Genomic DNA, 27,794 nt, shown 5'->3' on the forward strand with positions numbered 1-27,794 from the left:
CAGCCAACAGACATTTACTCACTGCCACCATGCATCCGATGTTGTATCAGACTTTGGGGAGTTCACAGTAATTACGTCTATTTATCGAGTCCCTGCTGCATGCCACTAATATTCGTCATATCTTCATGGTCTGATTCTTTATCTCACAACTTCCAGGTCCAGTGGCAAGTTATTTCCAGGTTGCAAACGAGGAAACCAAGAATCGAGACAAATCAGCATCCTGAAGGGTGAGCACTGATTTGCCGGCAGGACTTTCCACCTCCAAAGCCTCCATCCCCTACCTTCTTATATGACCACTGAGCCCACGAAAAGACAGTGACCTCTGTCCAGATAACCTTGTAAGTTAACAGGTGTTTGCTACCCTCCTCTCTATCTCCTGCTCTTGACCTGGGATGGAGGGCTGCCCTTCCCCAGCTTCTGGGGCCTGGGTTCTGGGATCTGCAAGTAATAAACCTTGTGACTGTACTTTCTTTGCGTGAGTGTATTGAAACCGCACCTTCAAGCAAAGCCCGAGGGTTTTCACTTCCCCAAAACGGGAGGTCGGATGCTGAGGAAGCTGCCTGCCAACCCCACGTGGAAGCTTGTACCTCTTCATTCAGCAGGTCATAATCTGCATATTCTTAACACACCAGCCCTGGGATTTTCCAACACTAAGCTCTATCAAGAACAAATCTAACTCTCTGATCTCCATTTGGTGACTCCTGTGCCTTGATCCTCAATCAGCTGAAAACTTGGGAGAAGAATATGAGCGTAATTTAGTGGGTACCTAATATCACACAGGAAATAGGACCCTTCTTGGATACTGCAGAACTAAGGATGTTTTTAGCTTCATTGCATTTCTTTGTCTTTGTCTCATGGAAGAGGGAGGAGATCTGAGCATTTTTATAAAAAGATAGTGATTGTCACCAGAGAGCAAGAAATTTAAGGATGTGAAAAAAAAGGATAACAGGTAAGGCACCAACCTCCAGTAAAGAAAGAAAATTACTCCAGAGCACAGCAGAAAGAACAGAGACAGGGTGTCTGGTCAAAGGGCAGATGGGAGGAAAAGTGTGGATTCCAAGGAGGACAGTGAGAATAAATGTCCCTGCGTCCGGGCTCAGCAGGGGCACAGAAGCAGAGCTCAGTGGGGCTCAGAGGCCAGAATCTATGCTGGAGGGAGGGTCAGAGCAGAAAACCAGGGCCAATCAGAGGTAGAAATGATACCTCAGCGATCAATAAAAGAAGAAAGTGTCCCAAGAGAACACAGGAGAGGGAATCAACACTCAACACAGAAGAACTTGGGACCCTCAGGGCTCTCTGCGCTCTGCCCTGGGAGTGAGGGCCTTCCTGGTGGGGAACGAGAGGGCGACGCTCCCTGAGGACAGCGGGACAATTCAGTGCCATGCGAGTTATGATGACACCATGAGCAGAGTGACAGCTCTGCCATGTTCACCTTGGACTTATCTGTAATGGCCACAGTTGCTGGATAATATCATTTATGATTTTAGGACATATATGCCTACAGTGACTGTGGAAACCCTGGGTGAGCTCTTCAACTGTCCTTATGACATCGCCTGACTCTCAAATGGGAAAGATTGCACCCAGAGGGTTAACCTGATCAGCCTGGGCATCTAAGTCACATGGAAAGAAAGTGTTTCTAACTCATGCCATAACCTGAATTATTTTCCCAAGATATTCTTCAGGGTGTCGCTTCTGGGAAAAGAAAGAGATTGTACTCCGAATTAATTTTTACTTTGCTTTCAGCAAACTCTAAATGCAATGCTTGTGGTTGGGGAGTAAGTCATTTTGATTTTTAACTGGAAACTGCTTGGCCAGTAAAACTCAACAAATGAATAGAAAGAACTTTAAGCTACACAGATGAAAGAAAGCATCAGAGCGGAAAGGAGACCTTCCACAGAGAGTTGAAAGGTCCAGTTGAAACCAGTTCAACAGACATAATGTTAACATAGGGAATCTAGTTACTGCTTTGGATTGAGAAAACAATTCACATTGCCCTTTGGAAGCTCACGGAGTCATTCAACTTGCTGAAGAAACTGGATGAAGACTCTTTTCTCTACAAGGGAGTCTTTTAAAGGCAGACTGTGATGGCTGGTTTGACTATCTTATTTGACAAAATGCTTGTGTGTATATATACACATACGCATAAATATGCATAAGTGATCATTCTAAACCAGTGGTTCTCAAAGAGAAGCAATATTTTCCCAAGGGAATATCTGGCAGTTTCTGGACAAAGTTTTTGTTGTCACAATTCAGGAGGTGGGCCATGCTATTGCATCTGGTGGGTATAAGCCAGGGATGCAGCGAACCATCCTGCAACAATCAGGACAAACTCCCTCCCCCAAAAAAGAATTATCTGGCCCAAAACATCAACAGTGCTGAGGTGAGAAACTCGGGTCTACAGTAATGAGCTTGTACTCGATGAAAAGCCAGTAAATCTTTGGAGGACTTGAAAGCTCAAAATAGCAAATATTATCATGGCAATTACAAGATTTCATCTTTATGCAAACTATCAAATAAACGATTGAGGGAATGGATTACATATGGTGCATACATCTATCAATAACATTGTGTTTGCTATTGTGTGTGTGTGTGTGTGTGTGTGTAACCATATTCACACATGAACGTACCCATATGCAGAGGGCTGAATTTCAGCCAGCAGGTCTCAGTACATAGCCACTTTAACTTCAATTTGGGCGGCTGGAATCACTTTCTATTTGCTAATTGAGCAAGTGACCAAGTTCTAGCCCAGGATTCAAGGGAAGTCTTCTGGGGGTTTCTGATTTCTTCAAAAAAAGGACACAAGGAGCGTGGTTCTTCTTCCACTGGATACTGTCATGTCTGGATGCAGTACCAGGAATTGTAGCCGCAGGTTTGCACCCATGAGCAGAGCGAGCCTGAGGGCCAACCTGACCGACTGTGGGTGCCAGAGATGGTGGTGACACGACTTGGGTCCCTTACTGACTCTTGAGTCATTGAAGTGAGCAACTCTGAAGACACCTACCCTGACCTTCTAGTTGTATGACTTGATACCTTTTTTTAAAAAAATGTGGTCAACTTATATGTGGAATCTAAAAGAAAAAATGATACAAATGAACTTATTTACAAAACAGAAACAAACTTCGAAAACAAACTTATGGTTACCAAAGGGGAAACGTGGTGCGGAGGGATAAACTAGAAGTGTGGGATTGACATATTCACACTACTCTATATAAAATAGATAATCAACAAGGACCTACCGTGTAGCACAGGGAACTCTACTCAATATTCTGTAATAACCTATATGGGAAAAGAATCTGAAAAAGAATGGATACATGTATATGTAGAACTGAATCACTTTGCTGTACACCTGAAGCTAACACAACATTGTAAATCAACTATACTCCAATATACAATAAAAAATTAAATGAAAAAAAATTGGTCAAGCTATTTGGAGCTACCTGAAGCCAAACACATTATTTTACACAATTGCCTGAAACGTTCATGAAACGCTAGTAATTTCCCTTTTTAGGTATCTAATAAAGAAGTTAAGAAAGAATGCACATGAGGCTACAGATACCTTTGACACGACATCGGATTTCCTAAACTGCAAACAATAATATGAAAAAGCAGCTTCAGGGCTTCCCTAGTGGCGCAATGGCTGAGAAACTGCCTGCCAATGCAGGGGACACGGGTTCGAGCCCTGGTCTGGGAGGATCCCACATGCCGCGGAGCAACTAGGCCCGTGAGCCACAATTACTGAGCCTGTGCGTCTGGAGCCTGTGCTCCGCAACAAGAGAGGCCGCGACAGTGAGAGGCCCACGCACCGCAATGAAGAGTGGCCCCCGCTCGCCGCAACTAGAGAAAGCCCTCGCACAGAAACGAAGACCCAACACAGCCAAAAATAAATATAAATAAATAAATAAATTTATAATAAATAAATAAATAAATAAATAAATAAAAATAAAAAAATTATTAAAAAAAAAGCAGCTTCAGTTTGAGGAATGCTCATATCAGCATTAGCTTTATTATCATGCCCTAAGTGTGGAGAATATCACTTCTCTTCCAAGTTGGCAAAGAGCCACCTGATGCCTTTCCACACTGAAATCCAAAACCGGGTACATTTTGATTTCTTTAGAAAATGAAGACATTATTTTATTTTTAGAAACGGTGACAGTTTGCTTTTGAGCACCAAGTCACCGGGCATCACAGACCAACGAGAGGGGAAACTGGGAGTGAAGGCAAGACTTACCGTTGAGCCATTTGGAGTTGTACTGCGCGGTGCGGAGAGGGGGCAAGACGCCCAGACTCCGGTAAATGGCGGGGTCGCGTCCGGGAAAATCCATGGCCGTGGCTGCATAGACCTCCCCGCCCGCCGTGAGGAGAGCCGTGGAATTGTGCCGAGGGCTGTAAGGACAGCGCGCCATGCCGCTGATCTGATCATGGATCTCCGTCAGGTTACTCAGCTAGGTGTGAGGACGAGACAGAGAAACAAATTATCCCCCAGGAATCCCCTTTAAGAGCGTTCACGGAGCATATCCACCCAAATTGCAAATGAAGCATGCACGATAAACTCTCTGGGGCTCGTACAACGTGACAAACCTCTGCACTCTGGCTTGGACGAGAACAGTACGCGGTGGTCATCCTGAGACAATCTACCCATCAACCTTTCTCATCATCCCTGAGAGTTACTGAACCTCTGGCTTTTGGATACTCACAAAAGATGAAGTTAGATTCTTGTCTATGACTTTACTTATAATGCATGGGACAGTGCAGATTTTTCCACTTTATTTAAAAAACCCAACTTCAATATTCATAGAAATACAAATTGCAATAAAAATTAGGTACAATTTTATCAATAAAAGTGAATCGAAATATTACGAATAGCCCCAAACTGCATTCATCGGTAAGGATGTGTGGATATTTAGCACCATGTAGCCCAAATTTCCAAGCCTTTAGTTTTTAGTTTTCAGAGAGGCAACTCAGTGTCTTGGAGTCAAGTGGTGGGAATCCAGCATTTGAGGAGCTGAACAACTACCGAATGAGAAAAGTTCTTTGGATGCGGAGGGAATCTTTGCTCCGCTGGTTTCTTTACTCTTACCTGAGAGGTACGAGAGCAGAGGGGTTAGGCAGGCGGGCTCAGATACACTGCCTGCTTTATTAGACGTGTAGCCCCGGGTAAGCTAGTTAAAGTCTTTAAGCCTCAGACTCTTATCAAGTGGTGACCCAAAGGATAATCACCACATAGGGTGAACGTAAGGATGAAGTTGTACGGTGCTTAGGACAGGCCATGGTACCTAGGGATCTCTCTGTGAGCATCACTTATCATCAACGTCCTCCCTTTCTTTCCAATAACTGAATGTTATTTGAAAATAATGAACAGTAAAAAGGATGGTAAGTTCAGGTTTTGAGAGAAAGTGTGTAACCAGGAAATTAACATAGTGATATTTCTTTATCATGTTCCTGGAGGAAGATCAAATGAATATCCCAAATTAGGAAGATTACACGTGTGCTCTGATAACCCGGCAGTTCTACGGGTGTAAGACCTGGATGCTGAAAATCCCCCTGTCAATAATGACAGGTTAAAATAAAAAGACAGAGGGTGGCATATAACTTTACTTTTCCTAGGGTTCTATTTGTTTGCTAGTTTGCTTTACTTTTTTTGACACCCTCCTCATCCAATTTGTAAACTGTATTTTCTTCACTTGGATTATGATTTTAGGGTTATTTTAATACCTAACAGCCTCCCTACGATAAAGAAGAAAAAAGAAATAAGAATACGTTTAGGATTATGTTTAGGGTCTGGTGGGAAAAGAGCTGGTAGAAATAGTTTGAAAGCATATTTAAATTTAATTAAACAAGCTATAATTATTACCAGTTCTTTATACAATAGTGTTATTAGTAATAGATCAGTACATCAAATATTTATTCAGTTTGACAAAAGATGCTTTTTAAAGTTAAAAAGCAACTCTTTGGAGAATAGAAACACGTTTAAAACTAGGGTTTTAATAGAATGTTTGGATTTTTCTGGTATTAAAATCTGTCAAAGCTCCACCTGAAGCCATACCGTGCGGTTGGTGCAGACCGGCGTGAAAGCGTTGGTTCCACAGGTAAATAACCTGTCGCCACCCACCAACAGTACCCGGATGTAATTCTGACATTCCTCCTGGAAAAAAAAAAAAAAATCACAAGAAACTCGTTAAGGAGGCCTGAGCGCAAGAGGAACGGTGAATATGAATACACCTTGTCTAGTTAATAGATTAGATGTTAATTAACTAGTAAAAACAAACAAACAAACAAAAATTCCTCTCGGATACTGACCAAAAAATAACAACAGAACTCTAAAATAGTCTTTTTCTGCACACTTGCTCAATAGAGGATATTTGTAAAGATAGATATAAATATACGTTCAGTTAAAATCTCAAAGCATGTGTCTTCTTTTGATGAATGGGCTTTCATTTTGAGTTGTAGCTGATAAGAGTGTGAGCCCTAAATTGCCTTTGACATATATTAGGAAAATAAATAAACACTGCTCATGAAACAGTGTCTTAGAAAACTTCCCCAGGAACTTGAAAAAACACGGTGAATGCTTCTCCAGATGCTAGGGTCACATGTGAAACTCTGATTGCAAATTGGAAGAAGTTTTACATAAAGTTCTCAAAATGTATGCACAGCAAGAATCTATAAATATGTCTGATTCTTTGATGAAAAATTAAAATATAACTAATAAGTAAAGGATGTCTGGAACATGAGGCATGAAAGCTCATGCTAATGGATGACTCAGACCTGTGAATTTTTTTTCTGTGGTTGCAAAACATACATATAAATCTAGGGCATGGTCATAGTAGTGCAGGAACTTTCAGGTAGAAAGCTCTTCATTCATTCAGCCAGCAAGCATTTACTGATTAGATACTCTTTGGTAGAGACTGTGGAAGGAGTCACAATCGAGGCCCGTAGCGCAAAATTAAAATACACAGAGCTGCCAACATACTCTAATGAGGAGGCACCGGAGAACAGCATATTGCTAACTCCAGAGGAGAGGGGAAGGGAGGAGGTGTAGGAAGGCTTCCTGGAGGAGATGACACCTGAGATAAGTTTCAAAGGAAGAGTAGGATTTGGTGAGGCTTCCTGGAGGAGGTACCCCCTGACACTTGCAGGATTTTACCGAGCAAAGGAGGGAAAACACATTCTCAGCAGAAAGAATGGACTGACAAGGCATCACGGTTGGAGAAAGCACAGTGCTTTCACTGCGTACAGAAGAGGTAGACATAAGCTGGGGAGCCAGACACAGGCCAGGTGTGCCAGACCAGTGAGTTTACTTTTTATTCTGAATGTGAAGGAACCGTTTTATGTTTTCACTGCATGCAGTTTTTTTTTTTTTAAACATCTTTATTGGGGTATAATTGCTTTACAATGTTGTGTTAGATTCTGCTGTATAACAAAGTGAATCAGCTATACATATACATATATCCCCATGTCCCCTCCCTCTTGCATCTCCCTCCCACCCTCCCTATCCCACCCCTCTAGGTGGACACAAAGCACCGAGCTGATCTCCCTGTGCTACTGCATGCAGTTTTGACCTGAGGTGATGTTTGTAAATGAAGGACCACTCTGGACCATGTGGAAGCTAGTGGAGACGTGAGATGGAAGTTCAGGAGACAGGTAAGGAAACTACTTCCATAATTCAGTCCTTCCTGCTTCCGTGCCTGGACCACAGTGCAAGGCATGAAAGGGCAAAGTCAGACTCCAGCAAATGAACAGGAAATGGTGACTGACCAACCAACCAGACCTAGAAGATGCTGCATGATGATATATCGGTTAGACACACATTTCCCCAATCAGGAGGATCCGGATCTAACGGCACAGCAATGCTCTCTTTGGTGGAATAGAGCCTCAGTCTCCACGAAATGTTGATTTGCCATAACTCAGCCTGTGGCATGGCCTAGGTGTGGATATAAAATGAGCTAAAATATTTGAATTCGTTTTCTAACTGTAAAGTGAAATATCAAAGGTAGATAATTTTCCTAATACTACTACTAACAATAAAAGCAACAAATTATCCTGCAGTATAAACAAACAAACAAACAAATAACTAATACTAAACTTTCTTTGATTTATTTGTATGGAAATATGTTAACATAAATGTTTCAGACATCACATGAAATTTCTAAAAATCTTATATGTTCTGGTAAAATGTTATAAGTCATAATTCTAGTTATTACTTTAAAATGTATATCTCAGAAATAACTACATTTCCTTGTCAATTGCATTATTATGAACTTTCATCAAATCTTTAACCGTGGTCATTTTTAAGTCTTTTGTCATTTACAGACAGTTCTGGGTATATTCTGATGCTTTTGCAAAAATGTTCCTATAAAAGGGTTTCATCTTGAAGGAATTCATGGAAAAGACTCTGACAAGTACAGGTTTCTGGTAACTGACTATACTGCTGAACTGAATGAATAAGCATTTTCAGAACTCTAATGGAAAACTGATGAACTCATAAAAGTGCTAACAAAAGATCAAGATGAAAAAAAAATTAATTACATGGGGCTGAGTGAACTGATGAGGATGATTATAATTTTTGTGACTTTCTGTTTGAATAAAAAAAAAAATCCCACAAGGACTCAGAGGCAAAAAATATACAAATCAATTTTCACTGCAAAGTAAAGGAGCTGTTACAGTGGAGGACTATTGGACTGAATGTCAATATTATGACATAGTATGAGTGTGGTTCGTGTCTGGTAATTGCAATCACTGTTGCTTTTGTTGTGGTCACCCATTTACAATGCTTGGTGTCAGTTGATTTATCTCTTGTAAAAATAAAATACAGTGCATGTGTGTGTGTGAAAAAAAAAATAACAAATTATCATTGGCTGCTAAACTGAAGATACTTTGAGGAAAAAAAAAAAGGACAGAATGAAAGATCGAAGTTAACTATTAGAAGAATTAAGAAATGAGTGTCAACAGAAGACAATAAATTGAGTAACTGAGAAAGGTACACCTGATGGGGAGGCTTATTTCGTTCTGTTCCGTTTTGCTTTTATACCTGGGGAAAGGGAAGGAGAGTTCTGAAGAGAAAGAACAAAACAAGACTTCAAAAAGGCACGTCGTTATCCCTTCCCAGGGTCAGGGAGCTCTCACTCGGAGAACACAGAGGAGGGGTACGCCGCCTCAGAGAGCAGAGGGGCACAGAGTTTGCAGAGACAGGATCAAGGCCAGAGTGGAAACACCAGACCTAATGGCGTCTGAGGGCACTCCAGAAAGACAACTCGGGGAACACAGGGCTGAGACGGCTCTTGATGGCCGGAATGGACAAAGCAGACACAACAATGACACTATAATAAAGAATGAGAGAAAATTACAGACAGTGGAGAGACGTGGGGATTTTGTTTGTTTTCTGTTGCTGCTTTTAGAACTCTTTCAAGAATGAGTCAAAACGTAAAAGAACTTTTCGCATTTCGCTTTTTTAAAGCAGGAGACTGACACAGGTAGAAATGCGCTAAAGGCAGTCGTATCACCGTGAACTTGGCCAAGGGTAAGTTATTCCAAGAGAATCATCCTCATTGAAAAGACGTGCTCTCATGGCTGAGTCTTACGGAGCCGGTGAAGAAAAAGCAAGGGCCTCTAATCAATTTTGGGAAGAGAAACAATAAAGATAACAGATGTGGTGTTTATCTTAACCTCCCAAAAGAAAGACAAAGTGAAAACAGGACTGTAGGTCATTAACCTTCCTGAAGGCCCATCACAAACTTGATGAAGAACTAGAAAGATGGCTGGGGATGTGATACCCAGGATGCTGATGTGTGTCAGAGCCGAGGGACAAATCCAACTGGCTATCAAAAAAAAAAAAAAAAAAATCCTGGAAAAAAGTAAATGAGGGAGGGCACAATATTATTTCAATTAGAACAGAGAGGGACTTCCCTGGCGGTCCAGTGGTTAAGACTTCGTCTTCCAATGCAGGGGGTGAGGGTTCGATCCCTGGTCGGGGAGCTAAGATCCCACATGCCTCGCGGCCAAAAAGCCAAAACATAAAACAGAAGCAATACTGTAACAAATTCAATAAAGACTTTTTAAAAATGGTCCACATCAAAAAAATTTTTTTTTAAAGAATTAGAACAGAGAATTTAAAAAGTATGTTCTGGAAATCACGAGAATACGCTGTACCCTCTGGGAAAGGTTACCTGCGCTGTGTGTCTCCCCGATGCTGATAGGGTCCCCCAAGTTGAGTGAGGATGTAGGGAAGGAAGCAGGTAAATGTCAGGAAACAGGACAATCGGACATGGAGGCTTATGCAGTCTTTACTAAGAGGACGCAGGCAACTCCAGCTCCGTGAAAGCCGTAGTTGCTTATGGTAAACGGGGCCTGCGGAGGGTAGTGCTTTAGGTAAGCCCAGCATGCAAGGTGGGAGGGAACAGGGAGGAGGATGGGGAGGAAGAGTTCTGTCTCATCACCAGTGAGGCTGGACGAGGTCTGCTCACCCTCTGTGTCCAATAGGAGGAACCACTGGAGGTGGGGTGATACTTTCGTGTTTCTTCTGAACTGTCCAGAGCTGAACTCATTCGCCCACAGTCTGGGTCAGCTCAGCTCAGCCCCTTCCTGTTTCACTCGCCTAAATGTTCCCTCATGGTTAATTCACAAACTGCTCAACTGATTCTATCTAGAAGCAGACTGGATGTGAATCCTAAGCAAATAAATACATTGAAAATCACAACTTTCTTTTTCTTTTTCTTTCTTTTTCTTTTTTTTGATGAGAGATTGGAGAAAGCCCAAGCAAAACAGAATGTAAAAACAGAAATGGAAGAAAGCAGAAGTACTTTGCTTTGGAGCAGAAGATAAATTTATGAATCGGAGAGTCAAAATTAAGAATGACAGGAAATGGCCTGAGTGCCAGGCCCCGTAATACTGCATCTGCTCATGATGGTGATTCCCAAATCCAAATTCTCCTGTGGGAAAATCTGTAGTCAATCACTTTGTCAGTCTTTGCTACAGACAGGGGCTTTTCACGGGTTATCTGAACCTACTAGAAGTACTGCTTGGACCACCTGTTTTAAAATATAACACAGAAGTCCTTTTAGGAGGTTCTACTCTAGGTTTATCTTTTCAATGAGCTTATCTAAATGTCCATGATAAGAATCTTGCCTGAGAATTTGTTTCTTTTATCCCATTTCTGTAGCTCAAAAATGGCATAAGGGGATTTAAGGAATTCCAGTTTTCCAAGAAGACACAGTGCACATTCCCAAGGCTCCCGGGAGCCTGCCAGCACACGGCTGCTGTTGTTATAATGAGACTCATCTACCTCACTTTGATAATAGCACTTAAACATTAAAATAACCCGTCTGTGCCTGCAGTCCCACAGGCGGGTCAACCTGTCCTTGACTTTGAAGCAAGTCCTACTTGAACTGATAGCTGACATGCACAGTTGCTGACTCACCCAAAGAGCTTTTAGATGCCACAGCCGATGCCCACTTGATCTCAAGGACATAAGACCAAGGCCCCAGCAGGGAGAGCATGTGTTTGGGAACAATTTTCTTCATGAAATAACTGGGTTTGCCCTGCAGCACTTCATCATATTTATTTCCCAAACAGATGTTCTGCTTGAAGAAAGACTCACTGGGTAGAAGGATGACCTATAAACACGGACGAAGCCTCAGCAACCCCCAGCCCATCACCCACCCATCAATCTGAGGGAGGAGGAGGAGGGCGGAGCCCAACAGCCTTTACATTAATTACAGCGCTCCCACTGACTGCAGTGTGTCTTTCCTTAATGATGACATACCTTTGAGAGCATCCAAAGTGCAGAAGAGCAACTTATAATAACTGCATGTGCCTTTTAGGCTGAATGTATACAACAAGAGCCATGATTACCAGGTGGATCTTGAAAAACCGTACCATCCAATCAGATGTAAATATATATATAAAAACACATACACACATATATAAGACATATATACATATATATGAGACATATGTATTACACATGAATATATATGCATACATATTACAGAAGCATTTATATAAATATATAGACATACTATTATATCCATATTTAGATATATAAATATAGATATTTATATGTATATCTATAAAACTATATACGGATACACATATATGAATATATATTAAAAGAGTGTATGCTATATAAGTGTATCAATAAAGTATATCATATATATTTATTTACATAATGATATTGTTTTCAACTGAGCTGACTCCAAGGGTAACTTGTTAGGGAACCTCAATTTTATGAACCAAAATTTGGTATGTGTAATCTGCACAGGTTGTTAGTATCTAATCTTAAAGAACCCTCCATTTTTGGAGCAATTATACAGAATAAAGGCAGTTCCGTAGTGTGCTGCCTGCACCAGTTAACTCATAGCTTTCCAAATACTGGCACCTTGGATGAAAATGTTGTTTCACCCCCTACATCACCAGGTTCCCAGGCGGGATGGCATCATGTTTTTCTTCTCTGGAATTTACCTGTTTACGAGCAGAATTTGACAACCTGGGAAGCAGGACCACAGGATACAGCAGGAAGAACAACACACAGAGCACTGGATTCTAATCAAAACTCTCCCACTAACTTGCAAAATCATTCTAGGAACTTGGTGTTAAAAATACTGAAATGAGATCACAAACGAGAATCTTTTGAAAATTATAAAGTATAATATGTGCCTAAAGGAGCTCTTTCATTCCCTTAATAATCGGTTGTGTTTCCTCTGTAAAGTTCCTAAAGGTCACGGTGGGAAGGGCTTTGGCTTAGACATAATAACCCCAAGCAGACAAGGAGCTTTTGTTAGATCACAAGAGGATCGACTATTTATGTTTAAAATAATATTTGTGTAAAACACATTTAAATACTTCTAGAAGCCAATGTCTATAATGATGTTTCAAAAATAACTAAATACAACAGATTTTATTATAAACCCTTTTTGAATCCATAAACAACACAGATTTCCCACTCCTGTTTTCATAGATAGGATGTTTAAGCCATTTCAGGCCAAGTCACCCACTTTCTCCCAAGTGAGCTGAAAATTTTAAGTAAAATAGAATTCAAAGCTCACCAAGAATTGACAGTCTCCGTCCTCCCTTCTCTGCTACACAGGCCCAAATCAAAGATCTGGCTACATTTTCTTGATGTTGATTCCCTAAATGGTCATTTTAATCCACTGAACGTGAAATGATGTCCGCGTCGGTCCCAGCAACACGGGGAACACGAGGAAATGTGCCCTCTCTCTTCTCCCCTCTGCAGCCCGCGGAGGAATGCTCTCCCCAGAGGACTGAGTGGGCGCAAGCAGTACCACCCCTGAAGGCCCAGAGCCTCATCCACGCTCCACATTCTTGGCTCTGCAGTAAAAGGCATTATGTGGAGAAGCACAGACCACTTTTCTTAGGGTAGGAAAAAATGAGTTCAGACAAAATGGCTGGCATTTTTCTCATTTTTGAGATGTCACATTTTGCATTACTCTATTTCAGGGAGAAGGGGAACTTTGTAGATCTGTGTGTAAGTTTTCATATTACTCTAACGCCAACAAAAATAGAAAACAATTGAATTCTTATTTCTAAACTCAGGGCTACTAAGAAAATCTGAATTCCACTCCCCCAAAGAGATGTTACATTTCAGTCAAATGGACTCTATGGAAATGTCTTCTGATTTGGCTCCTCGAAATGTCAGAACAGGGAAATTGGGGTTGAATGAATTCTGAATTCAGGGGCTAGACCTTCGGAGCTGTTTGTTTCCTTCCCTTCTGTGTTCCAGGAGCTGGGCTCAGGTCTCTGATGGCTGCTGTGCCAGGTGCCACTTTAAGAAAGCCACAGAGATGCTAAATAAGGGAAAGGAACTAGTAACAGAAAATGAAGAGCCCTGGATGTTCCTCTGCTCTCACCACCCCTGGACCAGCCCAGCAGCGTTGCCTAGGCTGCTGCCTTCATAGACCTATCACATCGTTTCGTGCACATGAACTTCATTGCACATGGTTCTGCTACAAAACCGAATTCTATTTCAACCAAGCGCAGGTTGTTCAAAACTGTCTGTGAGTTTATCAGTGTACTTCATGCAACCTAAAAGAATATGCCATTTCTCTTTCTCACATTGGCACTTTGAAATTCATCGTCATCTGTCTTAACGTATTCATCTTTAAAAAAAAAATCCCATCCACAAACACAGTTTGAATCGATTTATAATTACTGAGGTTTGCCATTGTTCTTAGCCCACTGAAACCAGAAACATGTGGAACTTAAAGGTACGATTTTCTTTGACAATGTTTGTTTTGCTCATTTTCTTTCTGTGTATCAGGAAACCTCAATTATGTATAATAATGATCTGTCCCTTCTGTGAATCAAAGATATATTCTTAATAGGCATGAAAGATGGCCCTTCCTGTGTGTTCTCTGGTTTTTACTTGCTTAATTTCTAAGCATCAAACAACCAATGATCACAGCTTAAGGAAGAATATGGGACGATTTTGATTCAGCAGAAGCAACTTTTCACCCCAAGGAGTAATAATCTACTCGTATAAGGCTACCACACAGATTGTTTTAAAGTGATAGACTCATAGGAGAAACCTTGGCTAGATTAAGTCATTGAATGTTATCCTTTAACACACAGGAGACTGAAGTCCACAGAGAGGACATTTTTTTAAAGCCCGTGAAATGAATAAATAAGTGTGATCTAGATGAAATATGAAAGTACTCTTAAAGGGACAGCAAAATTCAAAACAGACAATGTAAAAGTTGCCAATACAATACCATCTTGGGAATTACACCCAAGTCACTGTCCGGCCATGTCTGGAGACATTCTTGGTTATTCTTGGTTGTCATGACGGGTGAGAGGAATGACCGGCATCTGGCAGGTAGAGGCCAGGAGGGACTCCACAGCAAGAAGTCGCTCCAGCGCCGGGAGCGGTGAGGGCCGAAGCCAGGTGAAGGCTTACGCGTTTGCTCGCTCCTTAGTGGAGTGAAACAGCCACTGCAGGCTGTGTCCTGGGCTCAACAAGAATTCATGTGGCCCAGCTCGGGGGAGGGGGCTGAATAATTAAAACACAGCCTGACCAGGAAATACAAATGGCTACTGAGAAGTGATGCAGAGTGGGGTGGGACAGGTCAGGCAGGAACCCCCGAGGAGAGGGGACACACACGTCCAGGGAGATGGGGGAGGGAGGCAGGGCAGGGGAGGGCAAGGGGGGTGGGGAACAGTTAGATGGGGCCTCGGAAGGGAAGGGAGGCCCAGCCACCCCCCGACCCAGGGCTACCAACTACACATGTCCCCAGACAGGCCTTAAGACAGGCAGGTGTCCACAAAGATTTTGGCTGGGTTTCCCAAAACTGAATAGTGCTGCCTGTGGGTGTACCACAGCCCCAGCAAGAAGGAAGAGGGGGAAGAAGACCTAAAGTACCAGAGGAAGATTGAAGACAAGAAGAGAAAGGAGAAAAAAGAGGAAAAGTAAAAGGGAGAAGAAAGCATGGGCAAAATGAGGTCACAGATGGTGCCCAGGGACCCTGGGGGCACTGATGTCACCAGACAAAGGGGACAGTGTGTGCATGAGAACCCTGGAGAGAGAGGCCAATGCTTCCCATCAGTGGATCTTGCTAGAGGAAAGAAAGTCCTTTTTCCCACCCTCCCCCCCGAGGCAGATCTGATTCCCCAGCTTTCACTCCTCACTACGGGGGTCTTACTTGAAGAATTTCTTGTGCTCCGGGATGAGTGAGGAGCAAAAAAAAGTGCAGGAATCCACCTGTCATACCAAACATGCAAGCGTTACAGGGAGGAGAGGAAAAACCAAATAGGAAGAACGTTTTCAAAGGCTTCATACATAATTTATACAAACTCTTCTGAATTTGTTATAGGGGTAGTAAATAAATTTACTATGTACTGATTTATTTATTTTGGGGGGTATTTTAAGAGACGGTATTCTGATTCTTTGGAACCTGGTGCCACTTTTAAATCTTCTTGTGCCTCTGATGATTTATCTCAGAGGTACTTTCTGAGGTTAGGTATCTTTCAGTAAACAGCATTCATCAATTTCTGCTTTTTTAAAAATGTCTCCAAGTGTTTCTCTAGCTAAGATCACATTTTCTTCCTTCTCTCCTTCCTTCTTCCTAGTTCTTTACTTCCTAGTTCTTTCCTAGTTTTGGGAAACCCAACGACTAAGTTTGCTGAGACCTGCCTCCATGTCTGACTCTCAAAACTGTTGAGTTAAAAGACGAAGAAACAGGAAATGAAATTGGGTAAAATAAAGTGCGTAACCCCCTTGGACAAACACAGGTGGTGTTAAGGATCTTTTACCAGCGCCCTCTCCACTTGCTGTATTTTTCCTCAAGCCCTTGGCCTTGGGACCACACTTTGTGCAGTGAGCCCTCTTTGCTGCTTCCCTGTGAGTCTGCTTTACTCGGTGACCCAAAGTGTGATTCACATCGGAAAGGCCCACGTTCCAATAAAGTATTAGATGATCAGTAACAGAATGAGACAATGAGCTTATGTACCAGCTGCAGAAGGGTTTCCTCAAGATGATCCAGTGGGATTTCCTCAGAAACACAGACTTCCTTGGAAAAGAGACTCATGTCTCTTACTGAGCCCACCAGCTGTGTGAAAGATAGGCCTGCAATGTGCACCGTAGCTCGAGAAATGTATTTCCAATGTTAGCTATAATCTGCTCTTTCCTTAGAAACTTGGTCATGTAGAGTTTCATATGGAGAGAGCGAGAGCTTATTTTAAAGACATGTTAAGATGAATTATAAAAAAAAAGTCAAATCATTTTTGATATAATAATTATATTTATCATATAGTTACTTTCTGGAGTTAGCTGTAAGATATGATTGGGGGAAATTAAAATAGTATTTTCAAAATTCAAGCCCATATCTTTCTAAATGACATCATAACCAATTAATTTCTTATCTTACTCTAATAACTGGGAGTGCAAATTAGATCTGATCATATGTTCTGAATCCTAACAGCTGATTGTTGTTAATCTTGCTTCCATGTTAAAACCTCGAGAATTTACTGTGCATATATTTTGAATCTTGCTTCTTTTTTCAGTTTCCACGGCATCATAAGTGGGAATAGCCTTCCTATTAAACGTTCTATGTACTGTCCTTCAAAGAGGTGGTGACCACCCATAATGGCGTCTTCCTTACCTGGGACTTGCCTTTGCTGTAACAGGCCTTCTTGGTTGCTTCGTCACACTCCCACTCAACAGCCTATAGGAAACACCAAAATGACAACAACTGAATAAAAGGACTTTGACTGAATAAAAGGGAAAAATATAATAAGGTATCGGTAACCAGATTAGGTAAGGTGGGCACACCATGGCACCAACATTTTCATACTAACATAGAATTTACACCAGAAACATGGAATTCAGTCATGTGGGTTTATACTGAGCTTTCACATTGAAGCATTTTAAAGGACTCACCCCCTAAGTATTTTCATTTACGCAGTAATAACGTGCTTTAAAACTAGTCACTATAAGAGAAGCACACGCCCTGAGTTGGTGACTACTTCGCTGATGACAGAAACACTCATTTCAGTGAAACTACGGAAGAGATTCATAGGATGCTGAAAAGAGAAGCCTTGAAACAAAATGATCTAAATCCTCATTTAGAGGTGTATATCTTAGTTTAACAGTCTGTCATTTATCAATAGTCACAGATAATGAAGCAAGAGTGATTTTGCATATCCTTACTCCCCAAAGACATATATAAATGATGAATGGTCAATAAAATAAACAGCTCATGCAAAAGCCCATCTACTACTTCCTCCCAATGCCCATAATTTTTATACAGTTATTAGCTCTGGCTAAATACTTAGAGCCACGACTTTTAAATTTTTTCCCTCACTTTCCAAATCTAACTCAGGCTGATCAATGTGATATGCATTCTTTCACATCTGACGCTAACCTACAAATGGACCTGTGATTAGTTAAGATAACACACGGCGCCTACTTCACAGGAAGAAATGATACCTGCAAACATTAATGGCCAATATGTTGAGACTGTGAATCATATTTTGAAAAGATATAAGCATCTGAGATATTTATCTTTTCCATTATTTTATGGAATGTGGACTTTTATAGGGCAAAAATGTTTTCTCCATTCTGTCCACCTGTTATTACAATTATGTTCCATCTTACTATTAGAGTTGGATTTCTGAAGAATTCAAGATCTCTGAAGAACCAGTTAAATCATTATCAGAAAAAATCGAAGCGAGGGACAATTTGTTTTTAATTTGGACTATTGTTACACAATAAACTAAACTAAGCCAACAAATACTAATGTCAAATATTATGAAAGAGAATAATGCCTTCACCCTTACTTCTAAAAAGGTTTTTTTTTTTTGCTAATTCTTCTAAACTGAGGAGAATGACAAAGTCATATTAACACCATTATCTAATATCTACTGTTCTCCAAAGAATGTTACATAACAGAGATGAAAACATAAAACGCTGCATCTTGCATATCTTATCTTACTTGGCAAATATGAATTCATAAGAAAAGTGTTCTAGAGAGAACCACTTCAGTGCCTTTCAAACAGAAACAATACTATAATTGTTTTCCCTTGTGCAGACTTAGAGATTTTTGTCTGTGTCAACATCTGATAAGAGAATTTGTTCATTCTTCCTGTGATGTTTTCCTGTTCATAATGTTTAATGGCAACAATAAGGTTACAGCTAATTAGCATCTAATGCAAACAAATGACTTGAATTCCATACTAGAATGACAGATACTTTTATGAGAAGTGATGACATCTCCAGAGAAGAGATAAGAACTTCAGGTACAGTTGCATAATTATATATCCCCATGAAGCACAGATAAAACAAGCGCACTGCTGTTATTCTGAGTGGAGCTTTCCTTTAGCAGATCTCTGTATAAAAGCTCATTCTGTTGTTTTCATTTAAACAGAGATATCCATGCCTTCGCCCTTACTTAAACTCAAAACAGAATTGATACACTATGATACATTCTTTAGCAAAGCAGACCCCATAAAACTTGGATTTTATATCATCAAGAGGATTTAGAGTTATATATCACAAAGAGGAATTTGTACTCTATAATTACTAGGAAAAGTATTCAGTGAAATGATTTAGATAAAGAGGAATTCCTAGTGGCTCTCACTGGTTTAGTGATTTTGTTGAAAGTTAAATAGTAATGCTGCCTTCAGTAAACTTAAGAGCTGCAAGGAGCAGAGTTAGTCCCAGAGTTACAAGAAGAATATTTATCAAATGCCATCAAAATTCTTCAAATCATTCTGCTGAAATGGCAAACAATCAGCTTCCCAAGTCTGCCTAATGTCCAAGTAACCTTTGCATTTTCAAGATAAACACTGGCCAAGGATTGGAAGGGGATAGTACTAGAAAAAAATGTGAGAGTTCTCAAAGATATTTCATTGCTTTATCCAGTTTAGCCAGAAAGAGCAACTGCTCACACAAGTTTATTAGGCCAACAGAAAATAGGAAAAATCTTATAGATTTTTCTGAAGACGGTTATTAAAAGTAGCAAAGTCACTTTCCTGGGGCATTTTTATTACAATATATCAACTTTCCAGTAATGTTCAAATCCAGAATTAATTAAAGACCATGATTGTGTAGCTTTTCTGTTGATTCACTTTCTACCTGACTAGAAGGCAGGATAAAGGGAAATTATATTAAGAATGGAACTGAACTACCTATTGTAGCTGAACACATGTGATTGGATATCACAGAATTTGAAAAACAATGGAGTAGGAAAATGTGTCTTTTCCAGATTGGCCTAAAACTGGGTGTTCCAGACGAAATCGCCTACTGTCTGTTCACTCAGCAAACTAGATTTTACCTATTTGACCACTTGGCAGCAATGGAGAAAAACACTTTCACTAGAGAGAAATATGAATATCAATGGAACTCCCCAGTACCAGATTTCTCAAAGTTACTCAGTTATTCTGTTTGAATTAGATTATGTTTTAACCTGGTCACAACTTTTCTTTATTCCACAAGATGTATTCTAATCAATTAAACTTCTTTAATCCAGCCTTCTTATTCTATTCTCAATGGAGATTCATTGTTATTCTTTCATGCATCATAATTTTGGAACAAATCCCACTACTGATTTACGAAGGCATCTTTCTGGTTGACTCCGTCTAAGACACTTTTCTACCCACCCAAACCTATGTTTATGACAGTCAAAACAAAGGCTAAGGGGGTTCTACATTCTACATTTCAGATCTCAATGCAACACTCATGATCTTCTATCCTGGGGATTAAATCTTTAATTTTTGTCATCTCTTGTCTTTTTCTATTGCACCAGAGCCTAGTAGAGAAAAGGGATCTTAATTCTCTACTCCATTCTGTATTTACTTCATTATCCCCTTCATTATATTTTTCAACAGCAGACACGTAGCAGTGATAATGTGTTTACTTGGATATCCAAAGGCAATGAGTTTGAAACATCTACATTTTAAAAGACACAGAGTTTCCTGTTTGTGGCACAGCTTTTTTTGTCTGTAAATAGTTAGAAATAACATCTGTGCTATTCAACAGTCTGCAGAGGTGTTGCTTTACGCAAACGCATTCACCATTCTCTCTTTCATTTAATAAATATTCATTAAATACCTACTAAGTGCAAGACACTGATAGATAATGAGTGATAGAAGGAAAAACACACATACAGATAATATTTGCACACATCAGATATTAGTCTACAATAAAATATAAGTGAATTCCATCAGCCTAGATAACATCATGCTAAATCTGAGAATGCATCTGTGGTCATTTTCATTGTTACAGTAGTCACGTTCATCTCAGAATCCAGTGGAACACTGGAACTTACAACATCATCAACTTTCAGGAATTGACAATGCTATGGACAGACCTAAAAGGAAAGCGAGTAGGTTTACAGAAAATCAGTTTATACCTGCCGAAACCCTGGGGATGTACGGAAGCACCTATTGTTTCATGACACAGTACACACCTCCCTGTTGTGCGCACATATTTGCTCAGGTTATGATAAACAGAACTGGGATCTCAGGAGTAAATCAGATGTGAGAAAGAAAAAGATTGGCTCCTTTTATGATCGAGTTACATACATATAAATCCACAGTTCTCGGAAGTATATAAACAAAGTTGTGTATTATCACATTCTGCAGCGAGAGAAGTTAATTAGACAGGGACCAGCAAAGGCAGATACTTTTCATAAAAATGAAGAGAACAACATTCTAGGCAGATGGGCCAGTACTCTTTCAGCAGATGGCTTTGCTAATTAGATACCGGCAAAAGATAACATTAAAAAAAAAAAACTAGTTTAATTACACAGTGCCAAAAATTAACAACCACCTGAGGGCTTTTTTTTAAATATGTTTGCATTCATAGTCTTATGGCATGGATTTCTGTGAAATGCTGGAGAATGTTAAATTGTCATGGTGATTATAAACAAATTGCCAGGGAACGTGAGACTGTATGTGTTCAAAAGAGAAGCAGAGTGCAAAAGAGTCGGAACTTGAAACAATTGTGATTTTTATGTGACCTGACTCAAGTGTCAATCTAGTTATCCTTGAGCAAAGGCATCTTCTTTGCTAATGGCTTTTAGTGGTCACACATGATGGGTTCAAAACAAGTGGCACTTGGGAATTCCCTGGCGGTCCAGTGGTGAGGACTCCACGCTTCCACCGCTGGCGCCCTGGTTCGATCTCTGGTGGTCGGGGAACAAAAGTCCCGCATGCCTCGTGTTGCAGCAAGACATAAAGGGGTAGAGTTGAGTCACTTTGGAAGGATTTGTCCAGCTTGCCTCTCTGCCTTTACTCCTTAGCGGATATTTGGTGTATTCGTTCACTTTTAATATCAATTTGCCATACCCCTGCACGTATGCCCGTGGCAAATATAGGCAAGTCCATTTCATTCTTACTGGTGGTCTCCAAATCAGAGAAGTGGAAGGGGACTTTCATCATATAGTCTAACTACTGTTTTTTCTTTTTTTTTAACATCTTTATTGGAGTATAATTGCTTTAGAAACTAACAATGCTGTGCTAGTTTCTGCTGTATAACAAAGTGAATCAGCTATATGTATATATATATCCCCATATCCCCTCCCTCTTGAGCCTCCCTCCCACCCTCCCTATCCCACCCCTCTAGGTGGTCACAAAGCACTGAGCTGATCTCCCTGTGCTATGCGGCTGCTTCCCACTAGCTATCTATTTTACATTTGGTAGTGTATATATGTCCATGCCACTCTCTCACTTCGTCCCAGCTTACCCTTCCCCCTCCCCGTGTCCTCAAGTCCATTCTCTACATCTGCATCTTTATTCCTGTTCTGCCCCTAGGTTCTTCATAGCCATTTTTTTTTTTTTAGATTCCGTATATATGTGTTAGCACATGGTATTTGTTTTTCTCTTTCTGACTTACTTCACTCTGTATGACAGACTCTAGGTCCATCCACCTCACTACAAATAACTCAATTTTGTTTCTTTTTATGGCTGAGTAATATTCCATTGAGTATATGTGCCACATCTTCTTTATCCATTCATCTGTTGATGGACACTTAGGTTGCTTCCATGTCCTGGCTATTGTAAATAGAGCTGCAATGAACATTGTGGTACACAACTTTTTGAATTATGGTTTTCTCAAGGTATATGCCTAGTAGTGGGATTGCTGGGTCGTATGGTAGTTCTATTTTTAGTTTTTTGAGGAACCTCCATACTGTTCTCCATAGTGGCTGTATCAATTTACATTCCCACCAACAGTGCAAGAGGGTTCCCTTTTCTCCACACCCTCTCCAGCATTTATTGTTTAACTACTGGTTTTTGATTCTTACAAAACTGAAGTCATCCAACATTAGAGAAACATCTAACCTCAGACAGTCCCATAAATACGTATTATAACTATTTTTTAAATCCTTATTTCAAAGCCCAAGATTTTCTTCCACAGAATGATACCAAATCAAACTTCCTCTGATCACTGCCCGGTGGAGCTGCCAACCTGTGAAATGCTCATTGGGGCTTTTCGTTTTCTAATTGGGCTTTTTAAATTGAGCGGACAATGTATTAGATTCCTAGGGCCTTTGTAACAAAGCACCGCAAACTAGAGGGCTTTAAACAATGTAAATTTGTTTTCTCACAGTTCCCAAGGCTAGAAGTCTAAAATCAGCCAGAGTAGATTCCTTCTGGAGTCTCCAAGGGAGAAGAGTCCCTTCCTGGCCTCTCCCGGCCTCTGGTAGCTGCCGGCCATCGTTGACCTTCCTCGGCTTATAGAAGCGTCACTGCAGTCCACACCTCTGTCGTCACATCGTGTTTCCCCTGTGTGTCTCTGTCCGAATGTCCCTCTTCTTATGAAAACACGGGTATTTGAATTAGGGCCCATTCAATTCAGTAAAACCTTATCTTAACTAATTACACCTGCAAAGACCCTGTTTCCTAAAAAGGTCACATCCTGAGAGTCCAGGTGAGCATGAATTTTGGAGGGACTCCATTCAATGCGGTACAGACAGCCAGACATCATGACATAACAAATTCTGAAACTGACAATTGATAGCACACTGAGGGCCATTGCTCTGCTGCAAATTAGCTTCCAAATCTTATCAGAACACTGATAACTGTTCGTAAGACTTTGGTTATGTGCTAACCACAGCGCTAGGTGCTTTCACCTAGCGTTTATCTCATGTATAAGTCTCTCTATAATTTTATGTGGAAAACACCATTACGGTAATATTCCGGATGAGGACAGTGGCTAAGCCACTTTCCAAAAGCCACAAAAATAGTAAGTGGGGCACCAAGATTCAAATTTGGTAACTTGAAGGGAAGCCTGGGCTCTAAACCACTCTCCCTTCACTGAAATTGTCAAAGTAAGTGACCTTCATTACTGATTGTCACAGTTTCTTTCTTTTCCCCACAATTTAGAAAAATATATACCAAAAGCACAGAAATGTGTGCACATCTAAGGTCAGAGCTGTAGGCATTCAGTAAATATTAATTAATCATAAACGCCATCGATTCCCCTGTCATGGAATGTATTCATTTTTAAAGCCTCTGGACTCGCTCATGGTCCTAGTATTGATTTTAAAGGGGACATGATTCATCTAATGAAATTCTAGAGTTAACAACTGTATGGCCAGGGTATGATATAAAAACCTTCGGTTGATTTTGTGAAATTACACAACTTGAATATGAGAACACGGTCTGCTCTTGACACAGCACAACGTTGTGCTTTTAAAACTGATGTCGAGATACCATCCCCTCTCTGCCACAGCCCTCCAGGGGCCCTTCATTCACCTGGAGTAAAAGCCAAAGGCATCTGGAATGTTCTGTGAAGTCGAGCCGCTTATTTTCTCTCTCTGGTTTCCTAGTACCCTCACTCTCACACCCTGCCCTGATCCTCAGACAAGGCAGACCTGTTCCCTGGGGCTCGTGCACCAGCTAGCCCCACTTTCTGGGACCCACACCCAGCTAGTGCCTCCTGCATGTCTTTGCTCAAGCGTTACCTCTTCACTGGGGCCTATATCATTATGCAGGTCAAGTGGCAATTGCTCTCCCCACCCCCTACTGGAAGGTGACTTCCATTTGGACAGGCATCTTGTCCTTTTGGTTCACTTCTATGTCCCCAGGGCCCAGAACAATGCTTCACACACAAGAACTCAGTTGTTCAACAATCCACTTGCTGAATAAACGCATGGGTATAGAATGCTCTCCACGTGCAGCCTTGGAAGTGGCTCCAGGTGCCCCCGAGTGGAAGGGACAGGTGAGGCTTTGGAGCCCTTGAGCTGGCTGGGCAAGACTACCATGCCCTGCACTTCTGCGGCCAGCGCCCTTCAAGGATTCCTCTTCCAAACCCTTCCCTGTATCCTGACAACAGGAAGAGGGACATCAAGGTGGGTGCAGAATCCACTAGAGCGCTAGAGCACGGATTTCCACACGTTTTCTGCAGAAGACTCATTTTGTTAAGTAAATTCTTACGCATAATTTCATATAAAAGAATGCAAAAGCGGTATTAACTAAATCCTTGTTATAAATATAATGCAAGATGGTAGCATTAAATCATTTAAAAAATGTGAGGCCGAGTGACCACTGAGTCATAGCACTCTCAGCATCCAGTCATTTCTGTATTTTGTTTCGGCTGCTTACTTGTGAAATAATACTGATTTATACAAATTAAGTAGTATTAAATAAGGTCACCTTTGAATCTCAGTTAATTTGGAGTAGAATTTGAAACGATAGCAGACAATTTATTCCCTGCTCTACAATAAACCAGGTTATCCAGGTAATATACAATAAAAGTTATTTCACTGAGGACCGCCAATGCCTTAAAATTTTGTATATGGTATACTCTAATGTAATTACTTTTTCAATAATAGAATTAAAACATATGCCATGCATAAAATCCCTCAGCATCTATAGAATTCTGGGGCTCCAGGAAGCATATTTGGTTCTAATGAACCAAGTATCTTTGATAAGCAATTTAAAGTGCTTGGAATGAACCTGAGGATGGAGAAAAACAAAGTAACAGAAAATGAGTTCTAATAACCCTACTCCTGGACATCAGTGAGCCCCTCTAGATGATTTTGTGAAAAAAAGTGCATTAGGAAGGAGGCCAGTATCAAAGGACATTATAATATCTGGTGTAATATTTAGAATTATGATTGTCAGACACCAATGCACCAAACAACTGTTATCCTTCCAAAATGTTGCCATCACTGAAAGCGTTGCTGGAAGGTAAGGCTAGTAAGAGCAGCTGCTCTTAGGTTCAAAGAAATTATTTTCATGGATCCAAGAGGGTTTGGTTTGAAAAATGGCATATTGTCCAATTTGTTAGCCTCAATGTAGGCAAAAGCATCTAATTACTAGAGAAATGACTAGTATTTTTATACATAAATTCGCTAAAGTATTTGTATATAAAATCAATCAAGCATGGGATAAAAGTGTTGAAATCAGAGTGGACTGACTTCTCAAGGACCAGCTCCCTAGCTGAATATTTCCCAAATGTCTGAAAACTGTGGCTTCGAATGCCAAGTTTTCAAACATACAATTACGTCCTCCATCACCCGGATGATGCAATTCAAACATCACAAAATTTGTTATGTTCAACCAAAATTGTCATGTTCATTAGAAATTAAATAGATATATAATAACTGAATTAAAATTAGACATTGTAGCTAATGTACCATTTATTCTGCACATGCAAAGAAGTACCCTGAAAGGAATAAATTGATTATATAGTCATGAAAAATATCAGACCAAGCTGAGCCTTTTAACACTACCTGAAGACGTTACAGGACAATGACAAGAGGTCTTGCAAAGTAAAAAGTAAAAATATAGGAGGAGCAGCATATTGGCATGGAATGCCCTGTAGGACCTCAGTCGACTGGAAGGGTAAACAACTTTGTGTAATTAATGTTGTTTTGGAAGTGTCTTCACAAAGCTAAATTTGTAGTATGGCTTTGACCAAAGCATTCTTATGTAGAGCACTTGACTACTGGCAGTCACATTTTAGATCCATTGGGAAAACTGTAGAGAAAATTCTGGCCCTGATACAGGAATGAGTTTCCCAGCCATACAACAAGATTTCATTTAGGAATACAGTTAAAAGATTCCAAAGGAACTGCATCTCACAAATAACATGAAGGACCAAGGTTGTTATTTTGAGGCAACATGAAACAGATGTAGAAAAAGACGTAGAAAAAGACATCAGCATGAAGATGCAGCAAGTAAAGATGTAGACCCCTGTAATTCTTTGTCTGACTTAGAGTTGTATTTTATTGATGTTAAAAAATATTTCTGTCTTTTCAAGACACATTTGTGATGGTGTGTGTTACGTTTCTCTTGCTTGAAGCATAAGGTCACTTTCATTGGGTTCATCAGTTTTGGTCCTGTATTATATTCTGGCTAAGTCCTAATGAAGGCATTCTACATGAACTGTGAACTTAATAGTCAACATAAATGTAAATATATGGATGTTTGTTTTTAATTTTTCCATCAATATTTTCTATCTTTTTTTGAAACTAGCTTCATGAAAATGAACAATACTTCATACCCGATTCCTTTTCTCCATGGTTCTGAGATAGAATGTGTCACTAAATTCACTGAAGTACTTATAAAGGCCAGATTATGGATCCTTACTGGGGAGTTATTTTATACTAACCGAACCACTCAGAATTTATTATTCACGTGATAAACTCTTGCTTCCTGAGATGCACCCTACCACTACAAAGACTGACTTTACTTCAACTTCAGAACATATTAATCTATTTGCCAGATCACAAAATATATGGAAAACCCTTTTCAGCAGCCTTATTCAGCATCAGTTCCATAAATTTTAGTTTGCAGCTGAGAGAAATGAACATTAAAATTTGTTTTCTGGTACATATTTGGGCAGTTACATTTCTCTCTTATTTTACATAAAATGTGTAACAGGGTGATATACTTCTGTTCAAGAAACATTATTTATAATATTACCACAATGTTAAAGGAGAACGTAATGAACATTATTGACATATTCACTTCCCAGTTAATATTTAACAGTCTCATAATTTTATGAATACCTGCTTGAACTTAACGCAATCAAATAAATAATTTAGCATTCAACAGCAATGTGTGATTGTGTCATTTATTTCTTCAAGAATTTGTCTCTCTTCTATAGTATAATCAGTTTATTTATGTGCCAGGGGGAATATTATCCTAACTGTTACTAAAGTCTTTGATGAGAAAGAGCTCTATCTCATAAACAAGGCCAAAAGTGTTTCAAGTATCAGAATGAGAGCTGGAGATTTTTCTGACATATGCAATGTCTAAGATATTTGGATTGAAAATGGATATTTTTGTTATAATTTTACAATAACTTGAGATAAACACCACTCAGTTCCCCTTTACCC

General features: G+C 40.2%; 1 protein-coding gene across 4 annotated transcripts in view; it reads right to left on the bottom strand.

The window, feature by feature from the left end:
- Positions 1-27,794, bottom strand: part of SEMA5A (semaphorin 5A) — a 528,372-nt gene that overhangs the window by 192,534 nt on the left and 308,044 nt on the right. For all 4 annotated transcript variants that reach the window (XM_036846398.1, XM_036846396.1, XM_036846394.1 and 1 more), the window contains 3 exons: positions 17,106-17,168; positions 6,044-6,142; positions 4,229-4,442 (listed from right to left, as the gene is read on the bottom strand). In XM_036846398.1, coding sequence (XP_036702293.1) covers positions 4,229-4,442; positions 6,044-6,142; positions 17,106-17,168 — 376 coding nt within the window. The remainder of the gene's footprint in view (positions 1-4,228; positions 4,443-6,043; positions 6,143-17,105; positions 17,169-27,794) is intronic.

The sequence above is a fragment of the Balaenoptera musculus genome, chromosome 3 (genome assembly GCF_009873245.2).
Source record: "Balaenoptera musculus isolate JJ_BM4_2016_0621 chromosome 3, mBalMus1.pri.v3, whole genome shotgun sequence".
Lineage (NCBI taxonomy): Eukaryota > Metazoa > Chordata > Mammalia > Artiodactyla > Balaenopteridae > Balaenoptera > Balaenoptera musculus.